This window comes from Loxodonta africana, chromosome 4, assembly GCF_030014295.1.
Source record: "Loxodonta africana isolate mLoxAfr1 chromosome 4, mLoxAfr1.hap2, whole genome shotgun sequence".
Taxonomy (NCBI): domain Eukaryota; kingdom Metazoa; phylum Chordata; class Mammalia; order Proboscidea; family Elephantidae; genus Loxodonta; species Loxodonta africana.
In genome coordinates this window covers 135,156,776-135,182,567 of record NC_087345.1, presented here as the reverse complement: position 1 = coordinate 135,182,567, position 25,792 = coordinate 135,156,776, and the positions used below count along the sequence as shown (strand labels likewise).

Below are 25,792 nucleotides of genomic sequence, written 5' to 3'. Positions count from 1 at the left end.
GAAAGGTCCTGGCAAGAGATGGGTGAGGAGTGGCTGAGATGGCAGGCAGCTAGTGATGGGGGGCATGAGGTGAGATCCGTCACGCAACGGCCCTGGGTGTAGAGGCCCGCGTGGGGCAAGAGCGCAAAACTCGGCTCCCAGGCTCTGGGTTTCTTGTCCACCCCCTTAACTGATTTTTTTCCCCCACTGATAATGATGGCAAATGGGCGAAAGCAAGAAGACTTAACTCGGTAAATTTAGAGAGAACGAGCTCTGAGCAAGCTGGGTCTAACTGGAGGCTAAAATTACCAGCTACTCTTCTGCAAAGTCCAGCTCTGGAAATAAAAGAGATTTTGCCCCTCCACCCATCCTTTTATTCAATTGACTCTACCGGTAGGAAATTGAGCCGGTTCTTTCCGTAAGCTAAGAAGAGGTTTGTTTGTTGCCTGCCTTTTCTGCTTCCTGCGCTGTCTCCTGCGTGCAGACTGGTGGGTGCTGGGCGGGTGCTGAGCTGCAGGACCCGACGGTCCTAATTTGGAAGGAAGGGGCTTAAGGAAAAGTTGGAGACAGGGTGAAACAGGAGGCTCAGATCCATCCCACACTCCCTCCACGGTCTGACATGCACACACACACACACACACACACACACACATGGTCTGACATGCACACACACACACAGCCGCCCTTCCCCTGGCCCCGGTGCCCCGTCCCCTCCCCCATACCTCTCTGACTTGACCTCTCTTGACCGCCTGCTCTGCGTCCTCAGTCCTGGTCCCTGGTTCGCTGGGGAGCCTGTGTCCTTGGGAGCGTTCGTGTTGTGGGGTGGGGAGAGGAGTGACGGGTGAGCATGGTAGGGGGGTGGGGAAAGATATGAAGCTGGAAGGGTCTGGAGTTTGGAGGAGGGGTTTACACATCAAACCCAAGCCGCCAGAGGAAAGAGCAAAAAAAGACCCTCTGCCTTGTAAAAAAAAAAAAAAAAAAAACAGAAGGCCAAGATACATTTCTCAAGAAAAGGAACAAATAAGACAGACTGAATACACTGACGTGTAAAATATAGTGAAAAGTTGAATATTTCGTTTTCTTCTGGATCTATAAAAAGGAAATCGTGGGGGTGGGGAGTACTGAAGAATACCGCTAATTTGGAAGTTTGCTTTGTTTTTTGTTTGTTTGTTTGTTTGTTTTTATTAAGAGGGGCTGGAAAAAATGACCCCGTCTGTCTATTGGTCCCCAGATCGAAGTCCTAAGGGAGCTGGGGCTCTGGCCTAAGAGGAGCGCGGCAGGCCGGGCACTGGGGCTGGCGGCGCGGCGCGGCGCGGAAGGGGTTAAGTTGCTGAGCGCAGAGCCATCTGGCCGGGTTGGCTGGTTATAACCGCTCAGATTATGTTCACGGGACTCAGAGTTGAAGGCTCCTCTCCCTACCGAACAGCTCCGCGCACGGCCCCCGCTAGAGATCCCGACGCAACTACTTTCTTTCCTTTTCTTTCTTTTCTTCCTCTCTTTTCTCCCGTGCTGGGTTGTGGCGGCGGAGGGGTGGGGACTTTGAATGACAGAGCTTGCGTCCACCTTTCTCTTCATGTCGACGTCCCTGGAAACAGTCACACGGATGCCATGGTTACTTCTGCCACGGTAAGGGGAGGCGGGCGCGGAGGATGGGCACATTCGGGGTGCGGGGCCATGTGTGGGGTGATTTTCTAGGGGAGTCGCTCCAGGGGCGGGAGAGCGGGGTCAGCCCCCAACTCCGCACCCCGCCCCACCCCCACTGCGCAGCGCTCACTCACTTTCCCCGGCTTGTGCCTGCCCGAAGTTTGCGCTGGGCTCTGCCGAGCCTGTGGCGCTACGACCCTCCTCCACACACACACGCGCGCGCACACACACACACTCTCTCTCTCACACACGCATACACTCACACACACACACATATACGCCCGCACGCGGGCACCCCTCCCCACCTCCTCCCTCTCGTCCTTCGGCTGCCGGACAAACGGCCCTGAATCTGGGAAAGTGATCAGGTTTAAGGGACCTGGATTAGAAATGGGGGTGGAGGGGAGGGGAAATGGGGACGACGGAGGACAGGAAAGGAATTCAACAGAACTGCTCCCACCCCCCCCCAACCCCTAGCACGTCTGCTCCTCCTGAGCAGGCTCCCCGCGCATTTTGTAACAAAAGGGGGTGGCCCACCGAACCCGGGAGGGAAAGAGGCAAGGGTGCCGCAGCAGCTTCCCGGCACGCGCCCCGCACCCTGCTCCCCTGCGCGCGGGCCTCTCAGCTCGCCTCCCCGCCCCCCGGACCCGGGCTTGGGCTGGGGGAGGGGACGCGGAGCTCAGGACCAGGACAGTCGCTTCCCAGTTTGGGAAGTTGGGACTCCTTGCGTACCTGCGCTGGAGTCCCCAAACTTCCGCGAAAGCTACTCTCGGAAATGACCCAGTGTCCCCGCTGGTTTTTACTAGCTCCCACCCTGCAGCTACCCCACTCTGGGTGTCTGCGCAGATGTTGGGGTTCCGCGCGCTTCCCGCAGATCTGGAACCCCGCCGGGGAGCGGCGGGCACCGGGGCCCGGAGATCCATGAGGATTTGCCTCGCGGTTTCCCGGAGCCGGTTCTAGGAACTTGAGGCGGAGGTGTGGGAAGGCTGGGAAAGCCGAGGACCGGCGGAGCCAGGTTGGAGTTAAGAGGACCCACAAGGGACCAAATTGCTCCGTTACCCCAGAGATCTGCTCAGTGGTGGATGCCCCTAATGAAATTTGGGACGCTTGGGAGTTGAAGACTCTGGAAAGGAGGTGCGGGCTGGCCTAGGGGCGCGGGTGGGCCGGGGGACACTGCGGGTTGGTTTCCGCAGGAGTAGGTGCGCGGCGAGGAGGCGCAGCTTCTTTGCGGGAGTTTGGCTGCTGCATTCCTCAAGTACACCTCAGACGCACGGAGCTGAGACCCTTGCGCCTAACGTGGGGAGAGCTGTTGACTAGAAAGGGTCATCTCGTTGGATGCGTGGCTCGAGTGCGATCCCAGGTAGAGGAAACACCGAGCAAGACTGCTTCGGCTCGACCTCTGGCGGCGGGCGCGGGCGGCAGGTTCAGGGCCTGTGTCGAGGCGGCTCACTGGACGCAGCCTGTGCGCTGGAGCTCTGCTGGAGAGCTCAGGAGACTCAGCTCCTTGGACTTGTTTAAGTGTGTAAAGAGGGGCGAGTGGGGGTACGGGGAAGGGAGGGGAGAATAAGAGCGGGTGGGTGTTGCTCCTACAGTCTAGTGTTTGTAACTCTGCCTGATTACAGAATGTGCTGGGAGATCTGCTCTTTAATAAAAGGCTGCTCTCTCCCACCCTGCAGAACAGCAAGTGAGAAAAACATCTAAGCTGTCTGCTCTCTACATGTCAGGACGGGAGAAAGTTGTAGCATAGACGGAACTTTTCAATGGGTTCTATTTCCAAAAAGAAGAAATTCACAAGCTTACCCAGCCTGCCCGTCTCCCACCAATTGCTTCCTGACATGTACAAAGAAAGTTGAGGGGGTAGAATTCAGTGGATCGCATCCTACCGCCTCCTCCTCGCCGGCCCAAGCACATAGACCTGGGTATAAAGTTGGGAGTGAGGGGGAGATGAAAAGAATGTAGGCTCCTGTGAGCCTTTGGAGGAAAGTTGAAGGGCTAAGGTGTTTGTTGTAGGGAGAGTGTAGGAGATTTCACCTTGGTGAATGCTTGTAACTGGAAGTGGAGAATGTGGCTCTTGGGTGAATGAGGTCTGCTTTCCCCTGGAGGGAGATTGTGAACTCTGAGTGTTCTATTTGGTCAGGGGAGGATGGGGAGGGTTTTTCAAAAATCTCTGTGTGTGAGGGTGTGTGGGTGGGGAGGCAAGAGAGCAGGAGCTGCTTCATGCTCTGTGCACATGGAAGTGTGTGTTTTCCGGGTGTCCGTGGGATGGGCATGTGTGTGAGTAGCGGGCGGTGAGAGCATGTGGAACATAGGTGTAGCTGATGGGAAATCTGCCTGTGAAGGGTGTCAGAGCAGGAGAGATGCAGTGTGAGGAGACAGATGGCGCGTGCATGCCTGCACAGACACATGGAACGGGTGTGGCGTGGGTGGGCTGCTGTGTGTGTGTGTGTGTGTGTGTGTGAAAGGTGGACTTGTGTGAAAGGTTGGACGCCTGAGGATTACCAAGGGGATGTGTGTGGGGGACAGGGAAAGATTATCTCTGAGGAGAGCAGAGTGTGAACTTTATGAGAGTACGCTGGGAAATTTGGCTGGGATGGCATTGAGGAAAGAACAGTGGGGGCTCAGACACTTTATGGAGAGGCAAGGCATTTGTAGGAAAACGCTAGGTTGGTGTTGGCCTGTTGTTTTGTTTTGATTTTTATTTTCCCAAAGAGGAGGGAATTGGAGAAGGCTTCTAGGGGCTGTACTTTTAAAGGGAAATGCCTTGTGTTTTGGCACTGAGTGCGAAGTGGGAGGGATGTGCTTAAGGCTGGAGTGAGTGGAGGAACGTATTTCACATGCCTTGCAGGGATGCATGTTTATAATGTTGTATAATAGGTTTCTTACTTAATAGGAGGATTCAGTGTCACGAATTAATATTGACTATTAATTAAAATTTATGCAATTACTACTGGACGCTGAGTCCAGTGCTGGTACCGGGGCGTGGCACAGTGCCCTGGAAAAAATCCTTCCTGGGGCTCAGCTGACTGCTGCCATTTTGCTGGGAGGAAGGGGGAGTGGGGAGAGTTCCATCCTGGTTGAGGCTCCTTCAAGGGCTGTAATTCAGTTTGGGGAGATGTTTGTGGATCTTGGGGACCAAAGGGAAATCAGCTTCAAACATATCCGTGATTTTGTAAAAAGAGGGCATAACGATAGGGGTGAGGTATGGATGCGTGTGCTAAGGAGGGAGCAGGAAAGTGTTGTTGTTTCTTGTAGGGGATGTGGGCTGGGAGAGGGGTCGCAGCACTCCGGGTCAGAATGCAAGGCCCCTGTATATTTAAGGATTGAATTTTTGAGCCTGCGCAGTACCTCTTCACCAACAGGAATGAAGACTTGTTACATGTAGCTGGAGAAGTGGAAAGTGGTGGTCTAGGAAGATGCCATTTGGGGTTGGGAGTGTTTGTTAACCTTTGATGTTTTCTGGTCTACTAATGAAAGGCTAACGTGAGATGTGTGCGTGCCCCCACATGTGTGCATGCACGCACATGCACGTGCACTTGTGTATGTGTACCTGTGTGTGTGTGAGCTTGCATGTTGCAGGGCTGGGATAAAATAACTGGGAGAAAGCTAGCTAGGGGGATAGCAGGGGTGTATATACCAGCTGTTGTGAGGGGGCAGGGTAAATATATTTGCAAGGGATTTGTAGTGTCTTAAGAAGGCTGAAAATTGTCTTGGATGCTCAGATGTATATCCTAAGTGAAAAGGGTGAGATAAAAGAAGGGCAACAGGTTTGGGGAGCATCTGGGGCTTCATTTGGGGAGTGAGCGGAAAGTGAAGTTGGTTGGACTCATACCCGGAGATAGCTAGTGAGGTGACAGGATCCAGGTGGGGCTAAGAGTGTGTTTTTGTGATGCAAGCACCTGCCTGGCTGGACCAGATGATAGGGAACCCCATCTTATTCAGCTCTGACCATCTGAGGGTACGTTTGGAAGGCTTTTGACTCAGGGCATTTCTGAATTCATGAAGTTATAGTTGCGGCGTCTTGAGTTTCTACTTTATTTTTTAGGAGAAATTTATTTCTTTAAGAGATAGAGCTAGACTCAGGGAACATCTAGCTCAATTGGGGTAATATAGTTTATAAAGAAAATGTTCTACATTCTACTTTAGTGAGTAGCGTCTGGGGTTTTAAAAGCCTGTGAGCAGCCATCTAGGATACTCTACTGGTCTCACACCCCTTCAGGAGCAAGGAAGAATGACGAAAACTAAAGATACAAGGGAAAGATTAGTGCAAAGGACTAATAGACCACATCTACCATGGCCTCTACCAGACTGAGTCCAGTACAACGAGATGGTGCCTGGCTACCACCACTGACTGCTCTGACAGAGATCACAGTACAGGGTCCTGGACAGAGCTGGAGAAAAATGTAGAACAAAATTCTAACTCTCAAAAAAAGACCAGACTTACTGGCCTGACAGAGACTGGAGAAACCCCAAGAGTATGGCCCTGGACACCCTGTTAGCTCAGTAATGAAGTCACTCCCGAGGTTCACCCTTCAGCCAAAGATTGAACAGGCCTATAAAACAAGACAAGACTGAAGGGGCACAACAGCCTTGGGGCAAGGGCTAGCAGGCAGGAGGGAACAAGAAAGCTGGTAATAGGGAACCCAGGGTCAAGAAGGGAGTGTGTTCATAAGTGATGGTGTTCTTAACCAATGTTATAAAACAATATGTGTACTAACTGTTTAATGAGAAACTAGTTTGTCCTGTAAACCTCCATCTAAAATATTATGTACATATGTGTTTTATAGATAGATAGATAGATAGACAGATAGATAGATAAAGAGAGATAGTTGATAGTTGTCAATAAGAAATTTCTGAAGTAGGGGTGTGGTCATTGGCCAGAAAACCTGGTGTTGGATACTTTTGAGGGCAGTGTGGTGATATGGATAACTCCTGATTGGAAACGCTGAGATTCTAGTCTGGTTCTGAAACCTTGGAGCAGTGTGACTTTGAGAAGTTTTCTAATCTCTTTGACCCTCAGTTTCTCTTTTTGTAAAATGGCACTGCATATGTAAAACTGTAAAATGACTCACTGAGGAGAAAAGTTCACTCTTCTTTTCCCCCAATCAAATTTTGGTGGGTTTAGGAGCATAAAGCTTTGCTAGGAGATAAAGCCTAATTGAATACATGTGCTAGCATGTATCTAAACCATTGTAAAAATGGGATTGTACCTGTTCCCCTTTATAAGTTGATAAAATAGTCTTGATGCTCCTCAATCACTGTGTAAATAGAACTTTCTGTAACTGTCTCGGTTTACTCACCCATAAGATGGAGTTAATCAAATGTAGATTATAGTTGATGGACATCTGTATCCATAAAAGGTCTTTGAACAATTCAGAAGAAAGGTGGTCCAAAAATCAATGTTACTCATTGTCAGAGACAGAAATTTTCCTATTCTTTAACGTCAGCTATGCAGACCACAAGGCCAAAACAAATGTGACTTTGAGAACAGAAAATAGTAATTCTCCTTGGTGTAGGCACCATTTGAATAAAAAGAAAAGTCCAGCCACCCTGGGTTACTATCGAGGCCTGTTTTTCTCTAGACTATGGATCCATGACAGGCAAGAGCCTGGTTGGTAAGAAGAGCACATGGACTTTGGATTTGTGTAATTTTGTGTGCCCCATTAAGCCAGTTGGGTACAGCCACTTTTCCCAGAGGTAAAGATGGAGGCACAGAAGGGCAAGGGACCCCAATGAAACTTCTGATTCCTCCCAGAAGTTAATACATGCTGTCAACTCCTGGCTCAGAGTCCGAATCTCATCCTTGAGTTCAGTGGCCATAAATAGGCAGGTTGCTGTTGTTTGGGGCCAAGTCACTTTCAACTCATTATGACCCTTATGTGCCACAAAATGAAACACTGCCCACTCCTGTGCCATTCTCACAATCCTTGCTATCTTCTAGCCCATTGTTGCAGCCACAGTGTCAAATCATCTCGTTGAGAGTCTTCCTCTTTTTCCTGACCCACTACTTTACCAAGCATGATGTCCTTCTCCAGGAACTGGTCCCACTTGATAACATGTCCAAAGTAGGTGAGATGACGTCGTGCCATCCTTGCTTCTAAGGTGCATTCTGGCTGTACTTCTTCCAAGATAGATTTGTTCATTTTTCCACAAACCAGAACAAACTAATTGCTGTCAAGTTGATTTGGACTCATAGCGACCCCACAGGACAGAGTAGAACTGCCCCATAGGGTTTCTAAGGAGTGACTGGTGGATTTGAACTGCCAGCCTTCTGATTAGCAGCCAAGCTCATAACCACTGCAAGGTCTGTGGTGTATTCAGTAGTCTTCACCAACAGCATAACTTAAAGGCATCAATTCTTCTTTGGTTTTTCTTATTCATGGTCCAGCTTTTGCATGCATATGAGGTGATTGAAATACCATGGCTTGGGTTAGGAGCACCTTAGTCCTCAAGGTGACCTCTTTGCTTTTTAACACTTTAAAGAGGTCTTTTGCGGCAGATTTGCCCAAGGCAGTAGGCAGGAGCTAAACTATTTCCACGAGGCACTAAACTAATTCCGTTGTTTTTCTTGGTGAGATTGGGCCAATTAAGTTGATTGGAAGAGGTCACTGCTGATGGGCCTCACATTCCCCAGGTGGGACAGGCCAACAGAGTTTAATTACATAACATTTCCCATCTCTGCAGTTCCATTCCCAAATGTATGAGACGTTCCAGCCTCTCCTCGTCCCTTCTGTAGAATGGCTACCGAAGCAGGTGGCTTCCTCTGCAGGCTTCTCCAAACCTTCTCCTGAGCGTTTCCTTGCTCCCACCTGAACATGAGGGAATGTAAACCCTCATGTTGACTGGAAATGAGGGAGGAAATTCAGGCCAACACAGAAGATCTTTAATACCCTCCATCCAGCTTCAAGATCTTACTAGCTACTGTTTTCCTCATTATGAGGCAGGCAATTTTTGGCATTGGAGATGTTGAACTAGTGACCATTGCTAAAGTTTTATATTTAGTTTTATTTAAAATTGAGTTTGTTGGAGAAGGACCAAATCTACTGTAGACAAGCCTTAGCCCCATGTGGTGCTGCTGCTAAGGCCTGTGGATGTACTTTGTGCATGGACAGGTGTGTACAGAGTTGAGGGAACCACGAGATGTGCTCATGCATGCTAGCAGACACATGAGCACAGGAGCAGCCCTGGGTAGGCAGGAGGCATTGGTAGAGCTCATTTTATGGGTGGCAGATAACGTGAGCACTTGAATCAGATTGAATTGTCGTTGTATTACTTCTTGTGTTCGTCCTGTGAGGTGACCAGATATGAGAACCTGGATACCTTACGAATGGGCCAAAAAACCAAAAAAACTAAACCAGTTGCCTTTGCGTCAACTCTGGCTCATGACCACCCCGTGTGTGTCAGAGCTGAACTGTACTCCGTAGGGTTTTCATTGGCTGATTTTTCAGAAGTAGATTGTCAGGCCTTTCTTCCAGTATACTGCTGGTGGGTGGATTCCCACTGTCAACCTTTCTATTAGTAGCTGAGTGCAAACCGTTTGTGCCACCAAGGGATCAGCAAGAGCGGGCCAATGCAGGGGAAAAGTTGGAGCAGCTTCTTTCAGATCATTTGTATATGGGGATGTGTGAGCTTTTAAAAAAGTATAAGGCCAGTGTAAATAGTACCTCACCCTTGCCAGGACAGATTTCTAGACAAAGGCTGGACAGAGAAGCCTTTGCAGAGAACTCATTTTAGAACCTGTGGGAACACATGCAAATGGACCAAGATTTTTTTTTTAATTTTTGTTATGGGGTGGATGATTTTCCATAACTTAGCCTTTCAGTCTACCTAATAAATACCAGAGCCTGGATATTGCATGCAACCTCAGATGGTCAGAACGCATTTGCTATTTGATATCCTCATTAGTGCCATGGTCCTCATCAAACAGTCTTAATTGGGACTACTGAAAGCTGACTGTGGCTCTCAGAATCCTCACAGAAAGAACTCCCTTAGTCCAATGGTGGTTTAGCTGGGAAAGAACAGATTTTAAAGTGAAATTTGGTGTGGTCTGCTGTGATTGCTCACTTTTTAGCAGTATCTCCAGAGAAGACATTTTTTGAGCCCCAAGTCCTTTATGGATTTGTTCAGTTGGATATTGAGAGGATTAAGATTTTCTCGCATTCACGGCCTGATCTATAGGAATAAAAGGTAACTTATTGGTCTTAAAAGATCCCAGGCCAAGATGATCTTAAGCGGAAGTGAGGAGCAAAAAGCTCCATGACTTGGAGGTGGGGAGCCAGGCCCAAGAACTAGCTCTGTCACTAATAAGCTGTGGTTGTATGACCGTGGGTATTGTCTCCAGGCCTTTATTCCCCCATCTGTAAATGAAGGGCTTGAATAAGGAGATCTCGAAGTCTCACTCCACCTCCACCATCCTAGGATTCTGCGGTATCCCTAAACTCCCACTCCATCAGTGCCAATATTCCTTGCTCAGAGGGCATCTTGGCACACCCTTAGTGAGCTCCAGTTTTTATCTTTGAGAAACAGCTAAGTCGAAGGAGACAGGCATGTAAAGAATTTGCCATAGTCTTTAGTTTTGGCCAAGAATGCTCATGATGTTAGCCTAAAAGGTGTGTGCCTAGCTGAAAAATGTTGAGTTTCACTTTCTGGTAGGCTTGGTGCTAACCATTTAACTTCTATGTGAATACTTTTCAGTGTCATTGTTTCTGACAAAGGTAAACACCCTCCTTTAAGGTGATGATGATGATAGTTAACATTTGAGAACTTCTTGAGTGCCAGGCATTATTACTACGTGGCATTATCTAAATGCTTAAGATAACCCCATTTACAGACAGGAAAACTGAAGTTCCATGAGAAGTAATACGCCTGTGGTCACACAACCAGATGTTGATGAACTGGCTTTTCCATCCTGAAGCCTGTGAATATCGCAAGTCTACCACCACCTGCCAGTCATTCAGATTCTGTTTTCTTTGTTCTATGATGTCAACCAGATGGGAGCTGGTTTGATAGCCTTTTACAGAGTTTGTCACCTCACAGTTTAACCTGCTCCACTGGAAGTTTCCTTTTAATGTGTAAGACAAATGTTTAAGTTTTTTAGCCACCTGCTGGCAAGCATGTGTCAGGTCTGTCTTAACTTCCAAACACCCTCCCCCTTGACTTCCCCTTCTGTGGACAAGGGAAACTGCCCTTCCAGAACGGGGGTATTGATTTGAGCCACTGCTGCCTTCTTGTAAACACTATTAGACTGGAGCTGGACATCTAGTTTTGATCCACAAGCCCATGAGACATGGTAGGTCCCAGCATTCTTGAGTCCTGGGATGAGGCTTGCAGGAAATCAAATTAAAAAAAACACATGAGTGGAGAACATGAGATCTGTCTCTTCAGAGTCTGGAAAATGGCTTTCTCTGATAGGTTGGGAAACTTCCACAAATTGCCCTCCGTTTAGAATGCTGCCAAAGTTATGGTAGGTCTCTTGCTGGGAAGTTAGCAGTAGTGGTTACTACTACTGCTAGTGACTGGGGTCCCCAGGGACTACTGAAGAGCCAAGTAGCTAGCGTAGATTCCCCCCAGCCCTGGCATTTGCCTATTACGTGCCATTCTATGGGCAGTACCAGAAGTCTGGAAGCCAAGGAACTTCTGCGGTAGTTGTTGCCTTCTTTGAAGGGTGTGACTGAAGGTCTTTTTTCTCCCACCACTGACCCCCGGCACCACCACTGCCACAGATTATCTTCAAGGCAATTAATGAGAGATGGCTCTGTTCTGTTACTTGAAGGTGTTTGCAATGCATGAATAAATGAATAAATGCAAAGCACCAACTCAAAGCCTGTTACATTTAAAGACTCAAAAAAAAGTACTTTTTTTTTTAAACAAAGTTTCACATGTAGGGTGATGCGTTTTTATGTAGAGGATATAGCTCTATTTTTTGTTTTTGATGACAGCCCCAAACCCAAACCCATTGTCATTAAGTCAATTCCGACTCATAGTGACGTTATAGGTCAGAGTAGAACAGCCTCATAGGGTTTCCGAGGCTGTAAATCTTTATGGAAGTAGACTGCCACATCTTTCTCCTGAGGAGCCGCTGGTGGGTTCGAACTGCTGACCTTTCTGTTAGTGGCCAAGCGCTTAAACACTGCACCACCAGGGCTCCTTTTGATGACAACTGTGTCCCTGCAATTTACTACCCTCCTCCCTCTCTTTTCTAGACCTAAGACCCCAGCTTTTAAAATGTTCTTGGTACATTTAAAAATATCCTCCCCCTCTGGCTCCAAACTATTCCTCGGGGAATATGTTTCAAGTTCTCAGTCTGGGATTAGTTCCATCCTGTGTCTAGCAGACCTGCTCCTGATGGGTCATAGGACACATTCCCTGCCTCCACTGGGTTCAAGAAGAAAATGAGGACCTGACTTCCCTGCGAGTGTGTTCCTTGATTGGGAAGGAGCCCAGTTCTCTGACACCCAGCTCCCCAAGTTGATCAGCTTACCACATTTCTTCCTGCAAAGGACTCAAACTACCTGCGTGAATCTGAGCAAATTACTTTGCCACCATGGACCTGTTTCTTCTTCTGGTAAAGGATGGAGTCAGGCTCACTAGAGGGTCAACAAGGGCTCTACCAGTTGTCACAGTTCAGGTTTTCTGAGATTCTGCTGTTCTCTAAACCTCACTGTGGCCCATGCCTGGGATTTCCAGGTATTTCTGCTGTCCTGGAGGACTTATGTACAGAAATGCAGAGGAGGTGGAGGAGGAAATTAAGTTATGTGATGCCAGATAAGTTATTGAACATATGGATGAGTGTATGTTTATAAAATGTTGAAGAAAGAAGCTTGCCAGATTTGTGGCAGATCTGGGATTAGAAGTTGGAAGCATGGGGAGAGGCTTATATGGGATAAAACTGTCTGTGGGTAACTGAGTTCAGTAAGCTAAATCAGAAAGATTCTGACCTATGAGCAGGGAGACGAGACTCCATTCCTAACTTTACCAGAGACTAACTGTACAATTTTGGGAAGTCTCTAAAGCACGCAAGGTCTCACTTTCCTCATCCAGTAAATGAGAGAGTTAAGGGCTACTGGCTTAGATGACCTCTAAAGTCTTTCCTGCTTCATCATTAAATTGTAGAAGTTGGGGACTAGTAGGAAAACCTGGATGGATGGATGGATGGATGGATGGATGGATGGATGGATGGATGGATGGATGGATGGATGGATGGATGGGTGGGTGGATGGATAAGGGGATACCCTCAACTGGCTTAAATGTAGAGAAAAATATCTTCCATAGAATAATACAGTGATAGAGAGGTACATGTATTCTTGAAATTGAGATGACAACAGGGTGTAGATTCTGTGTGTATGTTGTGTTTGAAATGCTCTTTCCTCTTTACTTGCTGATGAACTTGAAATCATCCTTCACATCCTTGGGTAACCATTGCCACCTCTAGAAAGCCTCTCTGTATTCCCCATGCAACCTGCCCTACCCACTCCCAGCTTCCCTATGTTATACCACTTAGCAGTCTGTGTTTTATTTGCGTTCTTATGTTCTCACTAGAATATGAGCCCAGCAAGAAAGGAATCTGGTCTTTTTATCTTGGTGTCCCCCAAAACCTTCTGCCACAGAAATTTGTTGGATAAATGAGTGCACAACTGGCCATCCTTGAGCTCAGATGGTCCAAGGTAATAGGACAGCCCCAGGAAACTGGGTCAGAGAGGGGACAGGCCTTGCCAATGCTACCAAGCCATGTTCTCTGCATGTCCACCTTGGCTTGCCCTGAGACTGAAGTTATGAATGCTCACTGCCTCATCTCCGGGAAAAGTTGTCCTTGTTCTCTTTTGAGACTCTCCCACCCTGTGTCTTACCCTGCCTAAGTCTTCTGCAGATTTGGGCTCTTGGTCACAGGAGAATTGGGTGTCATTGTGTGTGAATCAGGACAATCCCTCTCTTGACTCCAGAAAGCAGCACAAATCACATTTTAAAAAATTATTCAGTAAGCATCCTCTTGGTGGCTGTTAAGGATCAGGTACTGTGCTGTATATCAGAGAAGAAGCAAAGATGAATGATGTGTCCGTGGCCTCAGGGCCTACACACTGGTGAGGGAGACAGACAGGCACAATCATTTCAAGGGCGGGGAAATGTGAGTGTGAGATGGAGTGCAGGGTTCCCAGTAGAAGTTTTGGTTTTTGGCGTGTTCAAGGGTGACGGAGACTCCTCTTGATTCAGGAGCTGGTTGATTGGTCCATAAACAGCCTTCACTTCTATAGGACAGTATCTTTTCTCATCACTGAGTTCCCAATGCCAACCCAAGGCCAGGGTGATGGAGTTTAAGCCCCTCGTGATGTGAGCCCTTCCTTCTTCACGAGGAGACTTTTGGGAAGATCCATGTTGAACTAGTGTTGGGGCTCACTGGATTTGTAGGTATGCTCCCAGTATACCTTTGAGAAGTATCCCTGCCAAGAGCATGACTTTAGGCAGCACTGTTGTTGTGTGCCATCGATTCTATTGTGATTCATAGCGACCCTATAGGACAGAGTAGAACTGCCCCATAGAGTTTTCTGGGCTGAAATTTTTACTGGAGCTGATCACCATGTCTTTTCTCCCTCAGAGTGGCTGGTGGGTTCGAATTGCCGACTTTTTAGTTAGCCGAATGCTTAACCATTGTGCCTCCAGGGCTCCTTATTGCTGTTAGGTACCATCAAGGTCAAGTCAGTTTTGTCTCATAGTGACCCCATGTGACACAGGAGAACTAACTGCCCCGTAGGGTTTTCTAGGCTGTGTGGAGCCTCTGGGTGAGTTGGAACCACCTTTCAGTTAGCAGCTGAGCGCTTAAGCATTGTGCCACCAGGGCTTCTTGTAGTCAGCACTAGGGAGGTGCATCTGCCTAAGGCCCTTAAGTGCTGCTTCTCCCTCTTGCCCTCTCTGCACTGGGTGTCCTGGCTCTGTGGCCACTTCAGACGCAGCGACAGACTGCCATCTACTGTCCACTTCTGTCCTCTGAGTCCCTTCTGCTCTGTGAGCTCCTTGGCTTTTATGTTTCTTTTCAGCATCCTGTTTTTAATTGGTCCAGACACCAGAAGAAATAGACACTGAATCCTTATTTAAAAATTTCTTTAGAGTTTTGAAGGGGAAGTTTAAAAAAACGTAAGTAACTTATCTGTTAGAAATTTTTTTTGTCTGCTTAACAGAGGTGTTATTTTAAGGGGACCTCCCTGCCCTTACTGATGATTCTGCCTAACCATACTATGTGGAATACCAAAAGGTAAAAGGTATGGCCTTGCCTTCAACATGACCCTTGGATGGCACCGATGGTTAAGCACTTAGTAGCTAACTAAAGGGTTGGAGATTCACGTCCACCCAAAGGTGCCTTGGAAGAAAAGTGTGGCAATCTGCTTCTGAAAAAAATCAGCCATTGAAAACCCTGTGGAGCACAGTTCTATTTTCACACACATGGAGTCGCTACGAGTTGGAATCGACTCAATGGCAACTGGTTTACCGGGTACCTTCAAGAACTTTCTAGGCTGGTTGGGAGCAGAGGACAGATTTGCAGATAAATAGACAACAGGATGTGGCAGTACTTGCCTGTTGAATTGCTGCAGGAGCTTGGAGGAAGGGGAAGTCCTTGTAGACTGGGGTGACGAGAATGGGCAGCATGACCTAAGTAGTGGGATGTCCTGCAACAGGCTCTAACTGGGGGTCTGAGGCCTAGAAGGCCTGAACTCCAGTCCTGGTTCTGTCACCAACCTTCCCAGCGACTAGGATCCTTAGGCTCCTCATCCCTCAAATGAAGCTGCAGGTCTGGCTGTTGTCTGAGGGCCCTGTCTCTGCATTAGGTACCTCACTTGGAAGAAAGGTGGGAGGCGGCTTCCTGGTTTCCAGCTAGTCAAGGAGCATTAAAGCTGGAGTCCATGGACCCCACTTGGATTCTGGAGAGGGATGGGCACCTCAATTTGTGATCCTGTCCTGACAGCTCATCACACAGCAGGAGAGAGGACTTCCCTAGAGAAATTTAGGGTGCTGTATAGCTTCTGCCATGATACTTCTTTCCATATCTCTTCTGAACTTTCCTTCCAAAAATACATCTGCAAGGTACTTGAGTCCAAGATGATTCCCCAAAAAGAAATTGTTTCAGTATCTTAGTGTTGTTCATAGCTTAAGTCTAAGATTCCTTCAAGTTAGAATTCATTCTACAGTTACTTTTATGACGGTTTTATGTTTTGTTTTACTTTATTTTAATATCTGAGACATTTTGGTGGCTGTGGAGTAAAATAAGAATAAAGTTGTTTTTCATAACTCCCTCCCTCATTCTCTCTTTATCTCTCGTTTTCAAAGCACTTAAATTATCACCGCGAAAATCTCCAGTGTGTTTATTTCACGTTCTTGTCTTTTGATGTGTGTGTGTGCGCGTGCGCAAGAGAAAAAGAGAGAGGGCACACAAGAAAGATATTTTAGGTTGTGGTCTATTAGCAAGTCTAGGAAATCAAGTTGAATTGGGGTTGGGTTACTGGTAGAGAGACCTCAGCTCGTCACTCTAATCCTCTGACATTTCCTTTTTTCTTTTTGGCTCTTGCTACAAATCATGAATATCTTCCCACTCCCCCCTTCAGTGTTTACATCTTCTCTCGGGGCTGCTGTATAAAGTTACCGTCTGTCTGCAACGAGTCTTCTGAGTTCTTTGGGGGACCGCTTGACAGAGGCACAGTTAAGGATAGAGCCATTAGAGAAGATCAGGCTTTGACTGAGAGGAAAAACAATGTTGCCGGTTGGAGAAAGATTCTAGTAGTTTATCACATGTATCACCTGTCTTCCTGTGTCAATGATGCTGTCTGTGACTATTGTCTAGAAAGAAATAGTGAGCAGGGACTGGGATAGCGACAGAAAGAGAAATTCTTCCAAGACCAACCGATGTGAAGGGAGATAATCAGTGCCCAGCAGTATACACAGAGTCAGACAACCCCAGGAAATGACTGGGAAATTGTATGATGGCTTGTGATATAATTTGTAATCGTTGGCCAAATTAAGAGGAAATGGGGGGAAGAGAATTCCAGGTAGAGGAGGCAGTGTGGGAAAAGGCCCCAAGGGGAGAACAAACAGGGTGTGCTTAAAGAACGGAAAGAAGTCCAGGGTTGATGGTGCACAGAGTGCCAGGGTGGGATAAGGTGCAGTGAGGTGGAAAGGTAAGCAGGAGGCTACAGAGAGTTTGCTCTTTACCCCAGGGTGATGGGGAGCTGTTGAGGGCTTGGGAGGAGGCTTTTGCTTTTAAAAAGATCATTCTGGCTGCAATGTGGACAATGCTTCTTAACAAATAGTTCTTCAATGCAAGAAAGAATGACTGGATGCTTGGATTGATGGAAGAATGAATGAATTTAGTGAGCAAATGAATGAATGAGCCATATGGGGAGAGTAGCAAGCACGATTTAATCTCGGGGTTACCCTGACCAGTGGTGACCCGAAGGGAATTATCCCAGCCTGGAGGATGCCACCATACATTGATTAGAGTGACTCTGGCAGTGGGAAAACTGGGATGAAAATAGTAATCCTTAATGCTGAGAATTTAGAGTGGTTGGCAGTGGGGGATCTCTCAACCTTTTTCCTTCTGTCCATTTCCATCCTAATTTGATCTAATTCAGGAGCAGAAAATGAAACCCACTTTTGGAGTTACCTCCCGGAAAATCTGAAAACGTAAGGGGGCTGCTTGTATTGTAGACCTTTTTGTAGGCTCACAGTGGAATGTGGACAGATGCTAAGGTTTGGGGGGCACCTGAGGAGGCTCCAGATTCTTGGGCAGCAGAACTCTCCCCATAGATGATTCCTATGGATTGAAGTGTGTGTGTGTTTCAGACTCTCCTGTTAATTACCAAATCCCACAGGATTTCTCTTGCCAGTAGTAGATCTCTGTAGTTTCTTGCAGGGCCATGTTGCTTAGCATACATAAGGAAATGTATGTGAGAATGACCCAGACAGACAGCTGGAATGCTACCCGGCACTTTAGGACACAGGAACTCAAGAACTCACCTTGGTAAAGCCAGAGCGAGCCAAGGAGGGGCCTTGAGGGTCATCACAAAGGTCTTTGCTCAACAAAGACTCCCCCATGTTCTGGCTAGTACCCCACCTTGCGCTTTGAGATCTTTTAACTTTGGCCAACAGTTGTGGTTCAGGCTGCTATTCACCAATAAAATTGGAATCTCTAGGGTAGGGACCCAGGCATCTGTATTTTTAAAAGCTCTTCAGGTGATTCCAGTGTGTGCAGCCAAGACTGAGAACCACTAGCTCAGAGTATTGGCCCATTTTGTCCCCCTTCTGCAGCTTTGCCACAGCACCTGTCTGATTCTCATCCTTGGTGTAATTGTAAGTACTCCTCACTTAGTTAAGGATGCTCAGATAATTTGGGCTGAAACTTCCTACTCCCTGACTCATCCAACATTTGTCTCTGAAATTGGAGACCATGAGAGCAGCTCACTGGTCCTTAGAAGGTACCACACTGGCCCACCATTCCCCATCTACTAGATGAGCATAGAGAGGGCATGAAGGGGAGCAGGGAAAAGCAAGTAGACCAGCATTCACAGGGCATTAAGTCTACACAATTATGATTATATGTGTCATCTCACTTAGTTTCCCAACAACTCCCAGAGGCATATATTACTATACCAGCCTTGACTGAGTGCACAGTTTTCCTAAGACATTCAGAATGCCCAGTGGTTTGTGGTCTCTGGATGATCACGTTTCCTACACTGTTCTCTCTGGGAATTTGCACACCAGTCAGATGCCTTCCTTAGAGTTGTCTATAGATTAGGGCTGCTGGTTTCTGGAACTGATGGCTAAATGGGAAAGAAAGCATCTCTCTTCCCTGCCTGTTCTGTGCAACCTAGTCCTGGGCATAGGTCTTCCAAGCACCCAAAGCTGAGGACATGCTTTAACTGACAGGCCTCCACATAGAGAAAGCAGTTGTTTCCTTCCTTATGGGTGATAGAAGGAGGCTAAGAGAAGGAGGCTAAAAAGTGAGATTGGTCAAAGTTAAATAAGGTCTGAAAAAGTTGAGTTTCCAAACATGTATTATTTCTGAACTGGACCATATGAGATCACCGCAATCCCTGGGCTTCTCATTTACAACCTTGGCAAAATATATTACCATGTATGTTGTCAGGCTTGCTGGAGCCGGCTGTCTAACACTCAATGCTAAGTGCTTGTTTCTTTAAGAGTTTTGGACTTGGGGCTCTCTGAGCTTCTCAGTGGCCTGAGTGTAGGCTAGGAACTCTGCGGGTGGAAAGAACCATGCTGATTATGTGTGAGGACTGGGCTGGTGGACCTAGAGAGGCATGTGGCATGGCAGTAAATTGCAGCAGTGGGCAGCGAGGCTGAGGATGGGGGTCAGTCTGCAGAAAGAACTAGGTGGATTGCACATCACAAACAGTGGCAAGCCCTGCAAATAGCAATGGAAGCAGAACGCCACATGGCTGTCTCTCCATGTGTATCATGTGGATGGAACTGAAATCATTCTTAGATACGCATAGCCCTCCCAGTTCCCCAACTCCCAACACGTACAGCAATCACCATCAACAGTGACTTTTTTAAAAATTCAATCAAGGGATGGTAATGTTTTGAGGAAGGGTGCAGAAGGACTCCAGAAAAATTATTTTGTTTCCCAAAGTCTAATTCTCCTCACAACCCTATGGGACAGAGTACAACTACACCATAAGGTTTCCAAGGCTGTAAATCTTTACAGAAGCAGATTGCCACTTCTTTCTCCCATGGAGCAGCTGGTGGGTTCGAACCACTGACCTTCTGCGGAATGCTTAACCACTGTGCCATCAGCGCTCCTTCAGGGGACCACGAAGTGAGTAGAAAGTTGACTGTAGTGTTGAGGAACATTAAATACTCTGACTATATGAGGCGTCGGAACCTTGGTGGTACAGTGGTTAAGCACTGGGCTGGGCTGCTAACCAGTAGGTAGACAGTTCGAGTCCAGCAGTCACTCCTTGGAAACACTACGGGGCAGTTCTACTCTGCCCTTTAGGGTTGCTATGAGTCAAAATCAACTTGATGACCATGGGGTTTTTTTCGTTTTTTTTTTTTAGTAGAGTTAAGAGAGGTCCTCCAATAACTCCCCTGTAATATGATAATATAAAGGAATTTAAGGAGAAAATGTCCCGCAGGCTATTTCTGCATTAGAGCTAATGGTGAAAGAATGTAAACCTCATTGCAGTGAACTGGATACAGAACTGAGAGTTAAGCAAGAGAGCCCAGGTCCTATTTCCACTTCTGTCAATCACTAATAATCACAGCCTCTTGGAGCTTTACTTTCTTCTTTTGTAAACTGGGATAATAAACTCTCCCTACTTTTTTCTTTTTTCACTTTACACAGCTACTGTGGGGTTCCACATGAGATAATGCATAGGAAAGTGCTTTGCAAATTCTAAATTGCTTTACAGATTTACGTTATGGTTTAAATTGATGCATTTTTCTGCCAATAGCACATTGCTCTGTTTGGAATATGATTCTCTTCCAAGTCAGGCTTGGAAAGTGCTCCCTAACAAGACACCGCAGTACCTAAAGCTAACCAAACCACTTGTCGTCCAGCTGAATCCAATTCATGGTGCCTCCGTGTGTGTCAGAGTAGAACTGTGTTCCCTAGGGTTTTCATTGGCTGATTTTTCAGAAGTAGATCGCCAGGTAATCTTCTGAGGTGTCTCTGGGTGGACTCAAACCTCCAACCTTTTGATTAGCAGACGAGAACATTAACCGTTTGTACCACCTGGGGACTTCATTGCAGTACCTGTTGTTGTTGGGTGTCGTAGAGTCAATTTAGACTCAGAGAGACCCCACGCAACACAGTAGAAGCCCATAGGGTTTTCTTGGCTGCAATCTTTACGGAGGCAGGTCACCAGTGCTCCTAAAACTTTGAGAGTTTGGGAGGAAATCTTCAGGTGGCACCCTAAGAAATGTGAAGAATTGCCACAGCTGTGGTTTGAAAGAGTTACAATGTATTCTTTTTTAATAATACTTTATTGTGTTTTCCATGAAGGTTTACACAACAGCTTAGGTTCCTATTCGACAATTTCTACATGGGTTGTTCAGTGCCATTGGTTACATTCTTCACAATGTGTGAAATTCTCATTAGGTCCATTCTAGTTGTTCAATTTCCATTAATCTAGTTTCCTGCCCCCTTACATTTTCATCTTTGTTTTAAAGTAATTGTTGACCATTTGATCTCATGTATGTGATTTTTTTAAAGGAGCACCATGCTTACAGGTGATACTCATTATTTTGTAGCCAATTTGTTATTTAGCTACAAGGTAGCCTCAGGGGTCAGAAGAGTAACAATGTGTTACTCCCCCAGGTTCCTATGATGTAGTCTGGTCTGTATGACTTAGGGTCCTGTCGTTGTGGGGGGTGCTCGCGGGCCAGAATCTTGAGAGTGGACATGTGCGATACACTGAGCCATAAAAATGTTACCCAGGAAATTTGAGTTTATTTCAGTACAGGTTGCCCATCATTTCTGCAAGACGGTCACCTGGTTTGTCTCTGTCTGCTCTTGTTATTTACTGTCTGCATGCTTTTACAACACTATCTGCAAAACGAAACTTCCCTTCCAGCACTATACTGGACCTTTTTGCAAATCTGATAGATTACCTGACCCACTGCCCTGGCCTCTGCCTTTTTCTTTTGTTTTCTTGTCATTGTGAAAACCCCCTTGAAACACCCATTTTCTCATTCCGTGGATACAATGCCTTATGTCTTTGAGGTTATAAAACATATTCAAAGACCTTTCCTGATTGCCCTTGTAACTCTTCCCTTGGGTTTGCGTTTTTCTGGTAGCAGAGTTTTGCTGTTGCCTTCACACTACTGGCTTTCCTGCTGTGGGTGGTTGGTTATTCCTCTGTGGCACATTGTCCTGTGTACCCTGGCTGTGACTCCTGTGTTGGCTTCAGCTTCTTAAACTGTCTGTGCCTTCTTTTAGGGATTCTTCACAGATTCTGCCCCATGAAGGTCCACCTTCTTGTTTTCAACCCCATGTAGTTATAAATGTATTGTTTAATGGGTTCTCTATTGTACATATGGATTTGGTGGTAGAGGAGGGGGAAAATTGCAGTGGGTACTCAGTCTGCCATCTTGAAACAGAATTTCTTCAGTATTCTTAAGAATGCCTCTTCTGTCAAGTGAAACCTTTAGGCAGACTTCACAGTGGCGATAATAGCAAGAAGAGCTAGAGCACTCGGCACAGTGCCCACCCCGTAGTAGGAGCTTGCCTTAGACAGATGAAGCTGTTTGTTAGCTGTGTCGTCCTAATTAAAATAGGAGTTCTATAGAGCATCAGCCTGGTTTTAAATCCTATCTCCACCACTTTGTAGCTGTGTGACCTTGACAATATCTCTAAGATTCAGTGAATTTTCTTAAGTGTAAAAGGGCGACAAGGGTCGGTCATACCTTTGCATTGTTGGAAGGGCTAAATAAGATATAGCGTGTGACTTTCTTAGTCTGGAACATGGTCAAGGTTCAGTAAATGTTAGTCAATACTCTAATTACATTATTATTTTGGATGTTATTAACTAATCCAAACAAAAACAAAAAGAATACAGTGCCATCTGAAGGAACCCAAGGGCAGGAACTACAACCAGGCATCACTAGAGACTTAATAAGGAGCCTGGAGCCTTTCTCCATCTGTAGGTCCACGTGGTCTCTGCTCTTTCCGCACCTGCACCACTCATGCTCATTTTCATTCATTCGTCTTTCTCTTTCTCTGTCTGTCTCTCTCTTATCCAGCCCATCACCTCTCGGTTCTAGGACTACCAACTGACTGTGCCAGAGCCCCAATTCCAAATTGCTCAGAGAGAGATTGTGATTGGCCCAATTTGAGTCAGAAGTTCACACTAATTCAGTTAGCTGTGGACAAGGGAGCAGGGCTGGGTCATGCAGTAGTACATAAATGACTTCAGAGGCCCAACCTTTATACAAAGATAGGGGATGCTGTCAGAGTACAGGCCTGTGGACTGAGGATGTGCCCCAAAAGTCATCCATGAAAATGACCAATAAGTAACTTCATAACTGAAAACAGCCACGGGGCAGGTGGGGATTCTCAGGTGAGATTAAGTAGAGCAGTCTGAAGGCAGCCAGTCTTTTTCTGGGCTGTACACTGTGCTGAATTGTAAGGTGGAGCCCCTATTTCTTAGGGACATCTGCTCTAGGAAAGAAAGAGACAGCCAATAAAAATGCAGACTAATACGAGTGACCAGTAACCAGACTACGTGGAGCATTAGAAAAAGGAAAAGTTTACATGTTCCTCCTGCAAGACTTCAGTTCTTGCTGAAGCTTAGGGCATGGCCAGGACCATCCCCGGTCTTTATCTTTGGGTAACAATTTAATCAGGTCCTGTACCCAAGCAGACAAGCATGAAATGAATTCTTCATGGTAGCTTAGGAAGGTTGGCTACCCATTAGGTTGGGTAGGGTGAATCCCCTCATCTTTCTACACGTGGTGCCTGGAACACACCTTCTAGGTGAAAAAAAGGTTGGCAGTCCAGCTCAGCCTCTTTTCCCCAAGTGCAGATCTTGGGCTTTTCTCTAGGAAGCTCCCCTGAGCTCTGCCTCTTAAGTTCAAAAAGGGCAGATCCTCAGTCTACACATACAGTTTCCAGTTTGTGTGAACTCCTTAATTCCTTGTATTTCCAATCTGAACATAACAGTATACAACAAAGGCCTTTGGAATATCCAAAATGCCAAAGATTCAGATTCTTAAATCCTAGGCAATTTGATAATCAGTTTCTGAGCCAGTATAGGTATTGTTAATGTGATTATTTCTTAAGATTTGTTCAGGCTTAGTTGGTCTATTTATTTACATATGGGGTGATAAGACCAGGTATTATGCTGTGCTGGGTACTGTATGTGCACAATCCCAATCCCCATAACAGATGAGGAAACTTAGTCTCAGAGAAGTTAAGCAGCATACCCAACAAAGCCTTGATGAGAGGCAGGTTCCCCTGACTTCCAGACTTGCTGCCCACTTTGCCATGCTGCATTGCCTCTATTCTAGGAATAAATTTGTTGTCTGATCAAATTCTATTTATCCCTCCATTAAACTATATATATATTAAAAAAAAAACTATATACATGTATGTAAAGCATGAACAGTGTCATTAGTGAGATTCTTCTCTTATCATAGCCTTTTATCTAACTGTTAGATTAATTATTGAGTCAACTTCTAAAGGTCTCAAACCACTTTATTGCCTTTTTTTTTTCTCTCTCTGATTTCTACTTTAGCTGGGACTTTTACTGATGAACAGTTTTATTGCTTTTGGTAAAAATGAGTGAGTACACTCAATGCTACCTAACATTTGTATGTTTAAATAAAAGACTCTGTGTCACTGCAAAGCATAGTCCAAGCTCCTTTATAGTGACCTGGTTGGCCCTCCACGACTCACCCATACCTGCCTCACATTTTACGCTTGAGTTTCCTGCCTCCGTGTGGTTTCTCACAGCCATACTTTTGTTCCTGTTCTTCCCACTGCTTAGGACCCCTCTCCAGACTGTGTTTGCCTGGCTGACAATTACAGATGTTCACTCATCCAGGAGGCCTTCTCTAAAGCCCAACACATATCTCTGGTTTATCGTTTGCGACATTATACATGCTGGCGTGTCTGCCTCCCCATGAGTCTGTATGCTCTTGGAGGGTAAGGGCCCTATGCCAATCATCTTAATATCCACCAGGACCTAATACAGTGTTCAAGGCAAATTCAACTGAACCCTGGCAAACCTACGGCATCACAGGGGCTCTCAGAATTTGGCGGCACTCTTTTTTTTTTTTTTAGCATTGATGGATCTACTTTGATGAATTTAACCTAATGAGAAGGTTTATAGTTGTCTCTAAAAGCCTTATTTTTCCCATGGGAAATTTCAACTAAGTACCTTTCAAGAGTGGACCGCTGATTACAGACCAGGGCTACAAAGTCTTGGCCTTAAATTTCTGATCTCTAAGCATTTCTATTGGCATTGAGATTGACGTTAGGAAGAGGTCATTCTTAAATCAGTATCCAGAAAGGCTCTTCTGTTCAGAAATATTCAGTAAGTTCCTGCTGTGTGCTAGGCACTGTTCCAGGTAGAGTAGACGATGAAAAACAGTTTAACCCTCTGCCCTCATGGAGCTTACATTCCAATGGAGACCACTTATAAATACAGAAACAAACAAGCATATAAACAGGTAAATGAATAAAATTTCCCATGGTGATTAATGCTATGATGGAAAATAAAGCAAAGTGAGAGAGGGCATTAGAAGGCCTGTGTAGTGGGGCAGAGAGTGTGAGAGGGTCGGCTAGATTGTGTAGAGCCTTGTAGATCACATACAGAATTCATTTATTTATTTTTCCTAAGTGCAATGGGAAACCAGAATTTCCCCATTCTCATCTCTCCTTCCAAATATGTTGGGAAGCCAGAGGCTCCTCCCCACTGAGTGTGATGGAAAACTGTTGGAGAATTTGGAGCAAGAAGTAATGTGATCTGATTAACATTTTTAAGAGACCGCACTGTTCACTGTGTGGGGAATGGACTGTGGAAGCAATGAGACAAATCAGATTCCAATACAGTGGGCAAGAGAGAATGGTGGCTTGGACATGGTAGTAACCAGGGAGGTGGTAAGAAGCCAGAAGATTTGAGATCTCTTTTGAAAGTAGGGCTGCAAGGACTTGATGGTGGATGAGATGTGGAGTGTGAGAGAAAGATGTAATGGAAGATGGAGAAATCAAGTCCAATGGAAGATACACCATTGTTCTTGTTGAGTTCCTAAGGCCCACCACAAAGAACTTCTTTCTGTGCCTGAGTATTCTGTTGCCATTATCAGGAGCACAGGAAAAAGAAAGTAGTCAGAAACGCTCAGTATGTATCCTTTATCTAATCTGAAAAATGAACTCTACCCAGTGACCTAATGGGTGTAAACTCTAGTTCTAAAAAAGCCATTTATTTGGCGATTAGCTCTAGAATGCCAGATATGGTAAGGTATCGTGTACTGGGCTGGTAGAGAATACAGAAATGTATGGTTCCTCACCTCCACATCTAAGGAAATAGAACAATCCCAACCAAAGACAATGTAAAATAGATTACGGCTATGGGAATGTGATATGTAGGGGGCAGTTGGAGTTCCAAAGACCTCTGATGGGTCTCTGGGGAGACTTGTGGATCAGGAGAGAGCATTTTAGGTGGTAGGGGTA

The 25,792-nt window shown here is 46.2% G+C and overlaps 1 protein-coding gene across 1 annotated transcript in view; it reads left to right on the top strand.

Moving 5' to 3' along the window:
• Positions 1 to 819: 819 nt before the first annotated feature.
• Positions 820 to 25,792, top strand: part of NTF3 (neurotrophin 3) — an 80,838-nt gene continuing 55,865 nt past the window's right edge. Inside the window, exon 1 of the mRNA XM_010590816.3 lies at positions 820 to 1,605. Coding sequence (XP_010589118.2) covers positions 1,360 to 1,605 — 246 coding nt within the window. The 5' untranslated portion in view covers positions 820 to 1,359. The remainder of the gene's footprint in view (positions 1,606 to 25,792) is intronic.